The sequence below is a fragment of the Blastomyces gilchristii genome (genome assembly GCF_000003855.2).
Source record: "Blastomyces gilchristii SLH14081 genomic scaffold supercont1.15, whole genome shotgun sequence".
Classification (NCBI taxonomy): domain Eukaryota; kingdom Fungi; phylum Ascomycota; class Eurotiomycetes; order Onygenales; family Ajellomycetaceae; genus Blastomyces; species Blastomyces gilchristii.
This window is the reverse complement of record NW_003101668.1, coordinates 970,774-986,339: the sequence shown is the minus strand read 5'-3', so window position 1 is coordinate 986,339 and position 15,566 is coordinate 970,774. Positions and strand designations below refer to the sequence as shown.

The 15,566-nt window shown below is 45.4% G+C and overlaps 3 protein-coding genes across 4 annotated transcripts; all 3 read right to left on the bottom strand.

Moving 5' to 3' along the window:
- Positions 1-1,279: 1,279 nt before the first annotated feature.
- On the bottom strand, positions 1,280-6,088 carry BDBG_06167 (transcription factor RfeF). The gene is made up of 6 exons (XM_002622941.2): positions 5,963-6,088; positions 5,023-5,887; positions 3,830-4,851; positions 2,815-3,652; positions 2,643-2,710; positions 1,280-2,525 (listed from the first exon to the last, which is right to left on the bottom strand). Exons 3-6 carry the CDS (start codon positions 4,247-4,249, stop codon positions 2,304-2,306), a joined length of 1,548 nt encoding a protein of 515 aa, XP_002622987.1. The 5' UTR covers positions 4,250-4,851; positions 5,023-5,887; positions 5,963-6,088; the 3' UTR covers positions 1,280-2,303.
- Positions 6,089-6,997: 909 nt separating this feature from the next.
- On the bottom strand, positions 6,998-10,032 carry BDBG_06166. 2 transcript variants are annotated; one of them, XM_031722485.1, is made up of 4 exons: positions 9,315-10,032; positions 8,978-9,251; positions 8,771-8,915; positions 6,998-8,715 (listed from the first exon to the last, which is right to left on the bottom strand). In XM_031722485.1, exons 1-4 carry the CDS (start codon positions 9,633-9,635, stop codon positions 7,482-7,484), a joined length of 1,974 nt encoding a protein of 657 aa, XP_031579727.1. In that variant the 5' UTR covers positions 9,636-10,032; the 3' UTR covers positions 6,998-7,481. The 2 variants fall into 2 exon arrangements, with proteins under 2 accessions (XP_031579727.1, XP_031579728.1); XM_031722486.1 differs by having other exon boundaries at positions 7,137-8,715; positions 8,978-9,258; positions 9,315-9,790.
- Positions 10,033-10,918: 886 nt separating this feature from the next.
- On the bottom strand, positions 10,919-11,502 carry BDBG_06165 (short chain dehydrogenase/reductase; the record flags this gene model as incomplete). Its single annotated transcript, XM_031722484.1, has 3 exons — positions 10,919-11,180; positions 11,285-11,319; positions 11,359-11,502. The coding sequence occupies 3 exons, from the start codon at positions 11,500-11,502 to the stop codon at positions 10,919-10,921; spliced, it is 441 nt and encodes a 146-aa protein (XP_031579726.1).
- Between the last annotated feature and the right edge of the window lie 4,064 nt (positions 11,503-15,566).

The window sequence follows — 15,566 nt, the reverse complement described above, 5'->3', positions numbered from 1 at the left end:
TGGTAACACTAGTATAAAATACTCAAAAATACACATTTGACTCAAATGTCAATATAGGCTGCCGTAGGTACAGAGTAACTACATGTACCAGTACATACAGAGGCAGGGAAGGGAAAGGTTTGTATAGTTACACCTACTCATCAACAACCAATATTAATGATTGAGTGTGCCTCATCACAAACTTAATATCATCATCACTTTTCATCAACAATATAACTTTAATATTCTTGATATATTAAAATCACTTTCTCTGTCTATAAAAAGAATTTGATCATCTGTATCTCTGATACTTATTAGCTATTTAAAATCTCTTCATCTGCATTGTATTATTATTTGATAAATTATCTCTGTACATGTACAATGCTAATAATTAATCTGTTGTCAATTCTTTTGAATATTATCTATCAAGCTTCAATTTATCAATTTATATTCTTAATTATTATTATACTCTCTATATTATCAAGTGTTTGAATAATTAAAAATAGTCTTTCTGGAAAAAAAGCTTGATGATTTTATACTTTAATTATCGTTTTAAAAGCATATTGAGATGATGAAAAGTTGCTATGTGGCTGACTTGCTTATAACTTATGCTTTTTCCTGTGAAAGCTTCCTTTTATCTAAACCTCGGGCGGGGGTCAACCTTAAGGATACAGGCACAGAACTACTGCTGGGGACTATGCACATACGAAGACGAAGGCGAGGAGGGAGAGGCAATCTGGGTGAGGGCTCTGTTGATCTCTTCTTCGCCTTCAGGAGTTTTGCGCCCTTGATGGTGAGAAAAATGAGGTTAAGGTTAACTAGCCAACCCTAATAAATGCGTGGTAACAAGTGTCAGATTTCATACTTACAGGGTGGATATAACATTAAATAAAAATAAGAATGTAACTTATCTGATTTAACATGTGCTGACCCCTGATCATTTTCATAGTACTGTACATGTACTGTACATGTACTGTACATGCTGCTGCCGGTTTTCCACATCGGACTCCGATGCGGACACCGACAGGACAGAGAGCCTTCTTCTCATTCTCATCCTCAATCTCTCTGCTAACCATCCTGACACAACACAAGAGGAGACAAGACAGGATACCAATTTAGATCAACTGGATCTGACTATCTCTATCAATACCCAGCATGACCCTCGTCATTCCCATGTCATCGATACCAAGAGTCTCAGACATGCGTCTGTCTCGAGCTTCGGAGTTGCAAGTTTGCCAGCACAGCCTCAAGCATTGCCCTGCCTTTGCCCTTGCCCCTGGACCCACCACGCGAATCCAGATACGAGCTCCCTTCCACACAAGGCTCCAAGGTTGCAGCATCGGAGACCTCCAGTAATAGTGGATAACACACCCAGGTTTTAGGGATGGTTCAGGAGTGCGATGCTTAAAGGTTCGCTAGTCATTTAGGCGTCAAATCGCTGTCACTTGTACATGTACAGTACAACACATTCTGCAGCATAGAGGTTTTCATCTAGGTATCAACGATGTGCCAGGCTTTTTAAGAAGGTTTTATACAGATAATATCGACTATGTCAAATCAGAAAAAGTGAATTAGAAAATTCAGTGTCACTAAGATGGAAATTTTTAATTTTGATGATATTTGATCGTAAATTGATACATCCAGAGAAAGTATCAGAGGAGTAGAAACTATACTTCTCATATTCATCATCATATTCAAACACAATGGGAAGGGAAAAAAAACAAACAAAGAAAGAAAGAAACATGTGAGAGACAGTGTATGCATGATACATCAGAAGATTGCTGTAAATAATATCTGAATCATCTCTGCTTTGACAGGAGAATATATATAAGAAATTTTGTTCACAATCAATAGGTAGTTAGACATGAAATGAAAACATAAATGAATAAATGAATAACATAACAGATAGAAGATTAGTTACCCATTCATCACTGCATTATTAAACACATACAAAAAAAAAAAAAAACAGAGAAAAGAAACATATCATGAGAAGAGACCCATCATAACATGGCCCAAAAGGCACAAACACACAAACAACTCAAGGCAAGAGCCCATTTTCATCAATCTCTTATAGAAATTTGAAGGGAAACAATCAATCAATCAGTCCCACGCAAGCTAACTAACTACCCCCCTTTCACCTCCTTGCCCCTAATACCGCGGCGGCGCACCTCCACCGCTATAACCCCCCTGCGGCGGATACCCACCCTGCCCGTACCCTCCATGCTGCGGCGGCTGCTGACCATAACCCCCCTGCTGCGGCGGTGGCTGTTGGCCATACCCTCCCTGCTGTGGGGGGCCGCTGCTGCTGCTGGTCGTAGCCGCCATTACCCGCCTGTTGCGGGGGGCGGCGGGGCGGCTCCGGCTCCTGGGTATCCGCCGTAGGGCGGTTGTTGGCCCTGTGGGGGCGGAGCGCCGTATTGGCCTGGGGGTGCGCCGTATTGGGATTGTGGGGGCATGGGGGGGTGGCCACCGGCGGAGGGGCGATTGGATTTCTCGTCTTTGGTGTCGTAGGAGGAGTCGATGGCGCCGAGGATCATTTTTGTGAGCTGTTTTTAATTGGGAAGGGGTGGGGTTAGTTGGTTGGGTTACTTGGGGCGGGGGTTTTTTTTATATCTGTATAAATGTTGGATTGGTTGAGTAAGGGGGGGAGGGGAATTACTTACCCATAGTTCTGGGGTTAGGTCAACTGGAGGGTTGGCGCGGGACATTTCATCTTGCTCGACTTCAAAGTCTGTTTTTTTTTAAATAAAAAAAATTACCCATTGTTAGCAAACGATGTTGATTTAAGCTTTCGAATGGGATTGGGTTTAGATATTGTCTTTAGTTAACACGTACTGGATGTGCAGTCAATGAGTTCACCAATACCAGGCTCCTCGTCGAGTTTGCTTAGGAATTCGCGCGCTTTCAAGTCATTCCCGACCTGCGCAAACTGGAAGGAAATAGCGCCAGGTCCATACTGCGGAAGCGCTCTCAGTTCGGAGCTCGCGAATCGAATAGCATCGGATACGGCGCCATGCCTTTCTCCAGCAGGCTGTCCATCGGTGATGGTAATGACCAAGACGGGTTTCTTCAGCTGACCAGCTTTGGCGGGCGCGATCACCAACGGCTCCAAGACCTTAGCCCTCAAGCTGGATCCCATTGGAGTCAGGCCGGAGAACTTAATGGTGCTGATGAGGTGTTCGATCTGCTGTTCATTGCGGATGTTATCTCCCTGTAAGTCAGAGTTCATGAAGCGAATCTGGATGCCGTCGTCGTCAAATAGCGTTGCGGCATAGGTGACGCGGCTGAGGATCAATTTGAGATCCTTGATGCGCTCGCCCCCTTCTTCAAACTGCATGGAGCCGCTGTCATCGATAAAGAGAATGACATCGAACAGGGCGAGTTTGAGGATATCCTGCCCCACTTCACGCGGGACACGCCATGTGGCGCAGAGCTGATCAATCTGCGTGGTAACTCGAGAAGCAATTTGATCGAGGACAGGCGAATTGGGTGGGTACATTGCATGAAGATTCTTTTCCTGAATAGTACTCATGAGGATTTGCTTATAGGCGGCAATCACATGGGGTCCAGCTTGGGGAGGCGGGGCGCCATATTGTGGAGCTCCCTGGGGAGGATGCCCCTGAGGGGGATAACCTGGCGCCCCCTGGGGAGGATATTGCCCTGGTCGCTGTCCCTAATTATAATGATAATAGGTTAGCATCGTCTCATTAAAAAATAAAAATAATAATAATAATAATAATAATAATAATAATAATAATAATAATAATAAATGACATAAATAAACTTGAATAATTCGCAAATAATAAAACAGCAAAGATAAATAGTACACAGGCATAGGAAATCGACGAACGTATGGGGCTTGGCTCTGTGGGTAGGGTTGCTGCTGCTGTTGAGGATACTGCTGGTTGTAGGATTGGCCATAAGGGGTTTGCTGCGGAGGCACTCCATAAGGCTGCTGTTGTTGCTGCTGTCCATAGGTAGGCTGTTGATATGGCTGTTGGTATGGCGAATGAGGTGGTATTGGTGATATACTAGGTTGGTGGGGTTGTTGAGGGTTCTGATATGGCGATGGGGAAGCAGGGTGAGGAGATCCCTGGTAGCCTGGAGCTGGAGAAGGAGTCGAAGTTATCCCTGGTCGTCCATATTGATGTTGGTATTGTTGTTGTGGCGGTGGTGGTGGTGGTTGAGACGACGTGGGGTAAGGGGGTTGTTGCGGCGGGTTCGTGTAGGGCTGTCCAGGATACTGTTGTTGGCTAAACGGACGATGCATGGTAACGGGGAAGCAAAGAACGGGAGAATTCAAAAAGCGGCTCGTTTCCAGGTGAGATTTATTTGTTGAAAGGAAGGCCGATGGGCAACAGTAGACAGAAAAGGACAAAGATGGGAAGCAGATGAAGAACAACAACACGAGATGACGATGATGTAGTTGAGACGAAGCAAAACAATATTGGGCAGGATTTTATTTTTCGTTTTCTTCTTTTTTAACTTATCAAAGCAACAGGAAAACTAGCGCGGGGTGTTGGCGACTGGTAGAGAACTGTGATTTGCTTACCGCGGGAGGTGGAGTTGGTGTCGGGCCCGGATACGCCTGGTATTGCTGGGTCTGTCCAGGCTGCAACGGAATATGGCCAGTCAGTCAGCGTCAGAAACTCTCGTACACAGCCAGCCCATGACATCAGTCAGAAGCTTCCACTTCGCCACAGCATATGATATGATATGATATGATAATTTGCTATGTTCATGGGCAGTACTTACATATGCGCCTGGTTGACCCGGTCTAGGCGCACCTCCAGCGGGCGGAGGAACACCTGGATATCCTGACCGCGGGGGAGCACCTCCAGCCTGTTGGGCCGCAGCCATCTTTGAAGCGAGCTATATAATCCATCAAGGTTGTCAGTGTCCATTTCGATGCCGCGTGCAGTTGAAGGAGAGGACGATCAAAGTGTAGACAGGAAAACTTCCACGGGTCGCAAAAAGTCACGGAGGGGTAATGGGTAATGGCGGGGTACGATCTTTAGGAACATTCCAGGGGCATGAACTTACACCCATGTTGAAGTCTGGGAGAGTCGAAAGTCAGTCCTAGAAACGAGAGGAAATGGAGAGCGCGAGGTTTACAGAATGGTATATGGATGGGGGAGAGGAATAGAGGGAGAAAAGCAGGGAATGGGGCAAAGGAGGGAGAGACAGAGCGTGTTAAATATATAAAAAGAAGACTGGCTGGGCTGGGAGGATATTCCGGCGAGAGCCCAAGCGTGACATTGATAATACGTGTTTTACCGTAAATAATAATCATATAACTTTATATCTACAAACAAGATTCTTCGAACAGACAGTCCTTGAACGGGGTATCACCACGTGGGGATGGGATAGTAACATCTAAGCCAGGATGTATGTAGTTACTGTATATTTCTCTGTTCAGCCGCACCATATTGCAAACACCACTAACAACAGCCCGTAGCCCATGATGTCCCCCAGGATCTGCCTGTCCCCAACGTATACAGCACAGTATAATCCAATCTGTCATTCATCAGAGGAAATACGCTGCATAGCCACAGCGTGCACAAGCCACATTAGTTATGTCATTGCCGTACTAACGAACTTGTTGGCGGGGTTCTGCACTGCCCCATTGTTGAGCCTATCAACAGGGAGATATACATTTCTTTCTTTTCACAACGACAACAACAACAACAACAACAAAGGAGCAAATGACACACTCATGTGCTGCATGGTGTCTGGAGTTGTTGCTGTTGCAGTTGTTTTGCAGAACGCGTTAACTCCCCAGGTAACTATTATATAGCTGGTTGGTGGATTCTACTTTCAAGGCTGACTTTATTATTGAGTATTCCTGGGGTTTTGCATTCCCATATTTCACATATTAAGAGAGTGCGGATGCAGTAGATTATGTCAACTGAAAGAATAAGAAATCTCAGCTGCACTCATCCATTTATTATTCCAGAATGAAAAGGTATGATGAGAAACTCACCTAGAAGAAAATATGTCATCTTTCCATACACAACTCTTCCAAAACTGGGATACTTGTTTTGGTGCATTCTTAGTCTCTGTCAAAGAAATGCAGGAAGATGAATACTAAAAACCAAGTGAATCAAACAAGTAAACACAGCAGTCTTTATTTTATCTTATCAGCAGCATCAGGTTGCTACCCAGCCACAAGCTAACATGCATAAGATTTCGGCAACCCGAGAATATTCGCGAATCAGCCGATCCTTGCCTGATTAGACCCCCTGTGCTTACGGCCAGCATTTGGCCCTCACTGACAATGTATAAGAAAACTAATTTAACGTCCTACATATGTCGATGTAAACCTTCCTTTATTGGTAACCTTCCCTCTATATCTCTACATACATTGTCAAGCCGGGCTATCTGGGGGTTTAATAATAATAGTACAGATATGCAACAACCGTGTATGGCTTCTGCGGGGGTGGAAACAAAATCGCGAGCGTGTCAACTGCCCATCAACGAACAAGCAACGACATCGACATTCACCATATCCCCACAGAACCCCATTGTGAAGTGGTGTATGAACCGAGTTAGTACGTTATGTTTTAAACACTTTCGGTGCCAAAATATCGCGCGATGTGCACCTTGAACGAAGCATTGCGAAACCACGACTATGAGGAATGTACGGGGCCTTGGGCTACAACCTCCTTGTCAGGGGAGGGAATGCACAACTTCTAATGTTTGAACCGCTACCGTTACTCACTGCAAGAGCAGGCACAAACCTCTCAAATACAGCTGATAACTATATTGGTTTCCCAGGAGAAAAATCAGGGGACACTTGGAAGCAACCCCCGCGACGTCAAAAGTTTTAAGGCAGAAAGGCTCTGGGACAAGTTGGCAATCTTCCTCCGTCCGGTCTTCTCTGATAAATGGGGGCTTGTTGAAGACAATGCCCCTACCTGTAGGGAAACAGGCTCCTGGGCGGGGTTGGTAATGGGCAGAGGGAAGTACTTTGGCTCACAACTAACCATCTTTTTACCCTCATCAGAGCAGATTTCTGGGCATTTTTTCTGTCATTAAGCATATTATGTTAGTAACCATGCGTTTCTGCTTATTCCCCTGCCGCCCGTGGTTGTAGCTGGGGGTGAGAAGGGTTGACATTTGTTTGACTAGTTGCTTGTTGGTGATTGGGGGCTGGAGGGTGAATAGATATGCTATACATAGAGAGCTATAGATTTGGGCTTTATGGGATAGTTCAGATATGAAGCTATAGGAAGAAGTAATTGCATTCTTGAAAATTACTCCTGGTTTTCCCTTGTCTAGGAAATATTACAATTCGTTTCCCCGTTCTACTGGCTCTAGGTTGCCAGTGGGAAAAACTGGCAGGGGAGGCAGAGGACGACATCAACAAGCCAACCGGCGACTAGCGAAACGTAGAAGATATATATATAGACATGAAGTATCTAGATACACCATTCGTCCATCTAAAACAAATGAGATAACAAGGAAATAATAACATAAATCCAAAAGCAAAGCAACGGTCATCACTTCTTCCCCTTCCCCTTTTTCTTCTTCTGATTCCCTCCACCCTGACCCTTCGCCTGGATAACAGGCGTAGAAGCAGCCGACTCCTCGCTCTTTTCATTAACGACACCACCCTGCGTACGCTCCGCGGCTCTCTGCTTCCCCTTCTTCCCCTTCGGCCGATAACTGGAGCGATCACGCAATGGTAACCAGCGCTCTGGATCTGGCTTTTTGTTAGGATCGTAGTCCTTGGGTAACCGTGATTTGCGGACTCGTTTCTTCGTAGCCTCTTTCTTGTTAGCATCGTCAGCTGCCGGGCGCTTACGACTACTTGCTCCCGTGGCGGGAGCAGAAGCCGTTGGTAATATGGTGGAAGTTGTGGTGGAGGGGATTCCAGCGGCTTCCAGGGAGGAAACGTCGATGTCGGCAATTAGATCTTGGACGGGTGAAAGTTTATCTACGGCGGAGCTAACTTTATCAGGTGACGTTATGGCGTACGAAGAAACGTAGCCTGCGGTTGCAAATTGGTCATTTGGATGGGCGGTATGGAGTTCTGTGAATATTTTCCCTGCCAGGGCAAGGTCTGTGGGCTCACCGGATGTGAGGAGCGAGGAGCCCGCGGCGCGAAGGAGAGCGGGAGATTTGTCAGAACGCGATTGCCAGTGTGATGCGGCTTTGGAGAGTTCTGTCTTTATGTGGCTTTTGCGCCCTTGGATTTTATATAGGGAAACTAGGATGCCGATGAGGCCTGGGTTGAATCGGATGTCTTTATCTGACTCTGATATCGATTGGTCAAGACGCTTGAAGAACGCTTCTAGGACAGAGATGGCAGAGTTAACGTTTCTAGCTGAAACGTATAATTGGATGAGAGTGAGGACAAGACCAATGTCATTCGGTCTTTTCGCTAGAAGAGGAAGTACTTCTTTGAGACCAGCTTTACCTGATCCGTCTCGGGCGTGAGAGGCAATGTTGAAAACGGAGAGGGCGTTGATGTCAGGCGATGTGGTAGGGGCAGGGTGTTGGGAGAGAGCCTTTTCCGTCGATCTTTGTATGCCTTCGAATTTGCGGACGAGAAGATCTACCACATAAGAGTTCCCGGTCAAGGGTCGACTTTGAAACGAAAATAATCTATCGCCGTCTATTGACGTTGGGATTTGATGGAATTGTTTGTGTAGTATATATGGATTTGATTGAGCTTGGGAGGCAAGAAGGATGTTATTTTGCGCGATTTTTTTGGTTGAAATCTCGGGGATTCTGTTGGAAATGTTAATATCTATGGTCAAGTCTGTAGTACAGGGGTAATACATACTCAGCTATGTTGATTTCGTCTGCCAGACTTTTAGCTTCGTCGGATTTTCCTTGCTTTAGCGCGATATATAATTGCTGAACTGCAATAGGGAGAAGCTCTGCCACTTTATCTTTAGGTGTAAGATCCTCGGACGATTTACAAAGTTCTGCGGTTTGATCTGTTAGAGATTTGTTCGGAGGTCGCAAGGGAAAGCAAAGAAATGCTAACCCTTTGCTCGTCTCAATAGTACTTCTCCTGTCTCTAGTTCTCCTCTCCCTATAGCGCCGCATGCCACATTATAAGTCGTTTCGAAAGATTCGAGCTCTTCCCGACTTGGTCTTGTATTGTCCACCTGACTGGCCAGTCCAGACCACTGGAGCTGTGCGTCCGCAGCTCGTGAATTGATTCGCAGGTCACTTTTCTCCCCGACAAACGCTGGATTCTCTGTAGATAGCTCTTTATAAACTTCTGCGGTGCGACGAAAGTTTTCCGCACGATATGTCTGAAAACTATGAGCGACCCTTCAGTGGAAGCAGTGTGCGGAGTTCGAACAACTTTCACGTACCGCTTGGGCTTCAACATGTTTCCCCCCTCTCCCGGTCCCGGCACTCGCGGCCAGTTTTATCGCATCTTCTAATTGCCCGACCTTATATAAAGCGTAAGACCATTCCAGAGGGACTTTCTTTTTCAGCGCATCCCCGCCATCCTCGATCACTCGAATCGCATCTTCGAAACGGTCCAATTTGACCAGGGCAACAGTTTTTACATGGAGGGCATTGAGATCGTTTTTGGACGTTTTCAGTACCGCATTGCAAGCTTTGATGACTTCTTCATGGTCGTCGATTGTGCTTCGCTGAATCAACGCACTGATGCTCTGGGTCGCCATACGGAGAAGTTCAAGGGCTGTTCAGGCGCCGCACTGGCTCCCGAAAAGGATTGTTTAAAGAAATAAAAAAGAAGGAAGGTTGGCGAATAATTTTAAAATCTCCCGACACGATCTTAAAATTGTAATGTATGTAAATAACTTCCGTTTGGTTCAGCAGTGTTCGCTTGAACTCCCCGTTTCGTCAACAAATTGGAGTTCAAATCACGTGATATTTAAATGACCGCATCGGGCAAGCTCTGCGAACATCCTTGGATCATCAACCTTCATTTTGACTCCCATAATCTCGCTCCTATATACGAATTCGTCCGAGGAATATACAGGCATGGAAAGCGTACGGTGGATGAATGCCATACTGATTAAGGCTTGTCATAATATTCATTTCAGCCTTTACTTTGAAATCACACTCGACTTTACTAAAAAATAAGTAAGGCCATTTTCCTCTCAAGTATCCCCATAAATTATTCTGTGGAACAAAAATGTTGTCATTAGTATCGACAAGAGTGGGCTCAACTACCTCAATTGAACTGGAATATCCCCTTTCATAAACTGAACAGTTGGTCTTATCAAACCGAAGGGAGCGGCGCGGAAAATTCTGCCCTATCACCATTTATCCGCCTTTTCTGGAGGTCGACCATATTATCTGCCCGGGCAAGGGTGAGGCTGTTTTAAATAGCATGCGTTAGGGGAAAATCGAAATGGTTGTTCTACCTCGCCTAACAGGAATTCTGAAATGCATGTATATCTCTTTCAGCTAGTTCGAGAACACCTACTGGCGTCCGAGAATCCCACCCCTGAGAGACGAACGCTGTGCAGAACAACTCAGATTTCTTCAACTCTGACGGACGGTGGACCATACACCGTAGCGTCGTCTGGGATTGCCTTTGCGAATCTCTTGTCTCTGCCAGTCCATTCTGCATTATCGCATGGAATGGGTATGTGGGCATTCTTCATATACACTAGGACTAGCACGGGTCAAGTTATTTATATCAAGTGAATTAAGCGTCTATTTGGGTCAGGGTATGACTATTTTTTGGAACAGTGTGGCCAAATTCGACCAGAAGAATGATCGCACTCATGAGTGTGTACTCACTTCGTCATGACCGCCTAGCTATCAATTTTCGAACTAGAGAAATCATTTTGCTATCTACTCATCTCAACATTCTCCTGAATAACAATGTTGACTTTAACGTCCAGTTACTGGAGAAAGAACATGCGCACAAACTCAACACGCATGCGTGCAAACTCTCTTCATAGCCATCCCAGTCCCCCACACACATTAAGGCCTACGTCCGCGATCCAACATTAAGTGCAACATCTTGCATGCCGTGCAATTTACTCCCCTCGGAGAAATCGTCCTGGGCCAGGTCGAAATATCCCTCGGCGCAATCCTCTTTGGATACAACCGCAAGTGACCGACCATTCACGGCAGTGTCGGAGGCGATTCTCAAGACTGCCTTACAGGCATCATCTTCTGAGGCGAATTTCACGCCCTTTGATTTAAAGAAGGCGATTATTTCTTTGGTGTAGGCCGGGGTTATGACGTAGCTTCAGTCTCCATTAGCACGCTGAAAAAAGAAGTGGAGATCTAAATGGGTCGTTGTTGCCATATCCATGTCCATATATAGTTAATTCTTAAAATGGCTACATACCCTGGTGCAACTAGATTGACACGAATCGAATCAACCTAAGCGTTCCTTCGAAGGGAGAGCATCAGTGCTCTCACACCAAACTTTGACATGGAGTATGTCGCAGAACTCGGTATGCCGAGGTAACCAGCAATACTACCTATCAAAATCAAACATCTGTCTCGGGTCGACCCAAGGGGTTGGCGTCGGAAGTAGTAAATGGCGAGTTTTGTTGTGAACATTGTTCCCGTAAGGTTGATATCAAAGATAGTGGTGTCTGGCTTGGTAAGTGGAAGGGAAGGGTCTGCAAGTTGCAGTCATTAATCTGCAGAACCACGCACGTAGCTACACGGTATTCGCGACTGCAATATCCATGTAGAGAAATACTTGTTAACCTTACCAGGCAACAATCTCTTAAGTCCAATAAGGAATCAACAGTGTCTAATAACAATAAGATTGCAATGAATATAAATAAACTGAAATCGATTCTAAACATGTACTCATTCCAACGCGTGGAAAAGCAATGCCCCGGAGGATGCATTAGCATATGAGCCAAAACACCAAAGGGAAGCCGGCTACTCATGCTGTCATTCTCAAAAGGAATGAAACATATTTGCAAGAACCATTCATTCCACTGTATCCATGAATAACACACATACGTATATATATATATATATGTATTCCTAGGCATAATATTCCTAGGTATAACTATAGAAGTCGAAGTTGGTGTCCATTATCTGCACACAGAATTAGTTAGGGCAAGAGCGACCAGGTGACCGTGGGTTGTTGACAACCCCTGAGTTCCATCTCACGCCTTGCAAAACGCAAAAAAGAGTCAGCGCTCTTCTAGAAAAAGCATGATATTGTGACAACTATTCATCGAGGACTAAGCGGTCGAATGACGTGAAGCATGTGCGTGTCCTTATGAGAGAAAAGAAGTCGGAAAAGCTAATTTCCAGGTGGACACTCCTCGTGCGGATTTACAAAATCCCAACTTTTCAAAGATTCCACATGCACAGAGTCCCCCTTCATTTATTATCCCAAAAGGTCAACCTCGTCACTTCGGAAGAGACTCCAGCTGAGAAATGCATGGTAGTCGCATGGAGGATGCATAGTCGCATGGAGGATGCATACTCATTCGTCCTTGGCGTCTGAGTGACGATCTGTCCGAGCGAGCGTTTCATCGCGTAATTGTCAGAGTGAACCATCATCCAGAGAAGGGTAACAGATATTGCCAGCGCGGTTTCCCACGGATGTTCAGCAATCCCATAAGCACAGGCACAAGAATATGTATGGCAACTCAAGTCACTGCCTACCGAGCCTCCATATATCACGACCTCCTTTCTTGAGCATGAGCAACATATTTCTCCGGATGGCCAGTTTGTCCACAGTCAGAGAACTGGTGGGACCGACAATCCACGGTGACTTCATCACCACTGCACCTCGCTCCACTCAACAACCAAGCCCCCAGTGACACATCATCCGACTGAAACGACTCCATTATTCCAGCTTCAAAGGGCGTGGGATTACGGCACGTGGAATGATTTGGAACATTCCTGAATCTGTGGGACCCTGTGTCCACCAAGGTTGTATAGACCCTTGTCTAGTCCGGTGGGTTCTTGATTGACAGGTTCTCAAAACATCCGTGGACTTCCTGCACCATTGACATGCTTGCGCTTAATCACGACTGATCCGGCTTGAGCAATCGCATTGGAATCGAGAGTTTACCGAGCATTGGCCCCTCCTCTCAGGGTGCTGGCATAAATTTCGCATCACCGAGAGCAATTCGGGTAATTTGTATTGGGTTCAATTGAATACTACCATTCGCAGGGTGCCATCGGCACAATGGGTCAGAAACTGAAAAGCACTCTGCGCGACAAGGGTATCAAAAGCGGGAAAAAATGAGGGAATCATTCATGGATGATGAGTTGAACATGTTTATTGCTTCACATGAACATTGCATCAGTGCCCTAATTGCTGTTTCAAGTGGTTTGACTTTCCGTTAGGCACAGGGGCAAGAGGGACGAGTAAACTTCCCTGGATTTGTTCCTGAACCATAAAAAGGCGCTGGGATATTTTGAGACACGGGAAACCCCGCCACTTCGCTTCACGATCCATGGGTTGAAAAATGTTGTAAAATGTCGCAGGCAAATACTGAGGAGGCTGGCAGACTTGAAGTTGATGAGCGTTAAGGACCCTTTCGTCTGCGGCAGCTGTTAGTAATCCTTTGAAAAATTGTGTGACCACGCTCAGTTAAGCTTCCAGACAAAATTGCTCAAGATAATATTACTATGGGGAAACTGCCAATCATCATCGTTCTTTTCATCGTGGGGCTGCCTTGCATATCAACTCGAGTTCCAAAACAGGGGAATAGTCAAGATCTTCGGCCCAAGATTCCCCTCAAATTTCGAGAGGAAAAGCAGTTTGTATGGACACATTCTGCAAATTTGCCGACACTTTTCTGCTTTCTAGAACTTAGAAGAAGAAATAATGATCAAAAGTTCAACAACAGTGAGTTTAGTTCGGCAGTTCAACTCGTTTTATCTCGAGTCTCGGTTAATACAAGATGGGTCATATAAATAATAATTTCACACTGCTGCACCACCCTGGAAAAGAAAAAACTTCACTCGCCTACAAGAACCTAGGATTCTCCCGGATGTTCTACCCGACCTTTCGCAAAATGGGCCCAACAACCATTATTGGAAAATGGCCTCAGCCAGCTGGGGGCCTCGACTGGACTGGCAAGACAAGACAACCTGACAGCTGCAATGACAGTTCTTGGTGGAGAATGACCGTGGCCAAATAATAGAAAGAAAGAACCACTTGACTTGGCTTGCAACCATTATTACTACTTTATGGGGGTGAAGAAAATAAAGTTTTTCAAAGTATGTCAGCTCAATATTATTACTAAACGGATTCATGGACGTATCGGCCAATATTGTATATTGTTGATTGTTGCATTCCCTGTCAACGCACAGAGCTCGCCGGGCCTTTGGCCAAGCATGTCCCACTCAGCTCGGATTTGGAAGAACTTTTTGGAGTTCCGTTCGCCTATTAGGCTAGTTAACTATGGATGACCCATAGCTTCGGCACAGAGCCTCACACGGCCCCAACATAAAAACAGCCGCGTCAGATCGAGGCAAGTTGAGGGCTTTGGGAGAAGATAAGAAGAGTAAGGAAAAATCAAAGTAAAATCAAAGCAAAATCGGGTGGAAAGTGAAAGAATCGGGATGTCGATATTGCAATTTCATGGCATTCGTATAACTATCATATTGCATACGTTCGCTCTTCCGATCCTCAGCGGAACTTGATTCTCAACAAATGCAGGTTGCTAACCCCGCCAGATTTCTGAAATAAGCTTCTTTCAATATACCCACCGTGCCGAAGGCACAAGCAAATAGTGGCATCCACTTCTACGAGCATATCAACATCATACATCGTTCTTCATTCACAGGTATGTACTCCCTAGCGTATACATACACGCAGGGGAGCGTCAGCTTCATACATCCGCGGTCACAAGGGCCAGTATCGCCGAACAGATATGATCGACTTTCCATCTTGGCTATATTGCGGGAATCCATGTCCAATAAGCCGCAGCCTCTCTTTCGTGAGATCGTGGCTTTGTCACCATTTCGCTGAGCCAGGTTGAGGCAAACCAAACGGAAGGCTTCTTCTTCCTGACACCGTTAAATTTCCTAGGGCTGGACTGGAAAATTACCCACAATATAGTCTCCTGCTCCCCATAGATTTAACCCTTTCATGGCATTACCGCCGGGCTGCTTTCTTCGGCTTTAAAGTTGTGCGTAAAACGCAGTCAGACACTAGACATAAAGGTCAGATTCGGACATCGTCACTTTGAATTCGTTCTCGGAATGTCTTTATTATTGCACACCAACGACCGTGATTTGGGCCTCATATCGAGCTTGCTCTGAGGCAGACAAATAGACGAAATCCAGCCCCAGCGAAGGAAAGGGTGAAAAAAGAAAAATTAATATGTGATTCAGCTTTAAATCAAGATCAAACCCCGTAATTGTTCTGGCTCTCCCTATCATGAGAAAATCAGGAAGTGCCCAGTTTCTATGATTCGAGACAATTACACATCATAAAAACGTCGAAATATCACTTTCCAACTTATTCGAAGCTATCATGAAAGCCAGTTTGACATTGATGGATCCAGAACCGCATATTGACAATCGAGGTTGCAGCAGACAAGTTTTTGAGCTTGTTTCTTGAATAATAGAATCAGTCAAAGTTAAGGAACCGGAAAAACAAGGCATTAACGACACTCATAGACAATCCCGTTGTC

Coding starts and splice junctions, on each gene's coding strand:
- BDBG_06167 (XM_002622941.2), bottom strand. CDS start 4,249: ATGCATCGTCCGTTTAGCCAACAACAGTATCCTGGACAGCCCTACACG. Junction 3,653..3,829: donor CACAGAGCCAAGCCCCATAC/GTTCGTCGATTT, acceptor CATTATAATTAG/GGACAGCGACCAGGGCAATA. Junction 2,711..2,814: donor ACTCATTGACTGCACATCCA/GTACGTGTTAAC, acceptor AAAAAAAAACAG/ACTTTGAAGTCGAGCAAGAT.
- BDBG_06166 (XM_031722485.1), bottom strand. CDS start 9,635: ATGGCGACCCAGAGCATCAGTGCGTTGATTCAGCGAAGCACAATCGAC. Junction 9,252..9,314: donor AACATGTTGAAGCCCAAGCG/GTACGTGAAAGT, acceptor CATAGTTTTCAG/ACATATCGTGCGGAAAACTT. Junction 8,716..8,770: donor GACGAAATCAACATAGCTGA/GTATGTATTACC, acceptor CATTTCCAACAG/AATCCCCGAGATTTCAACCA.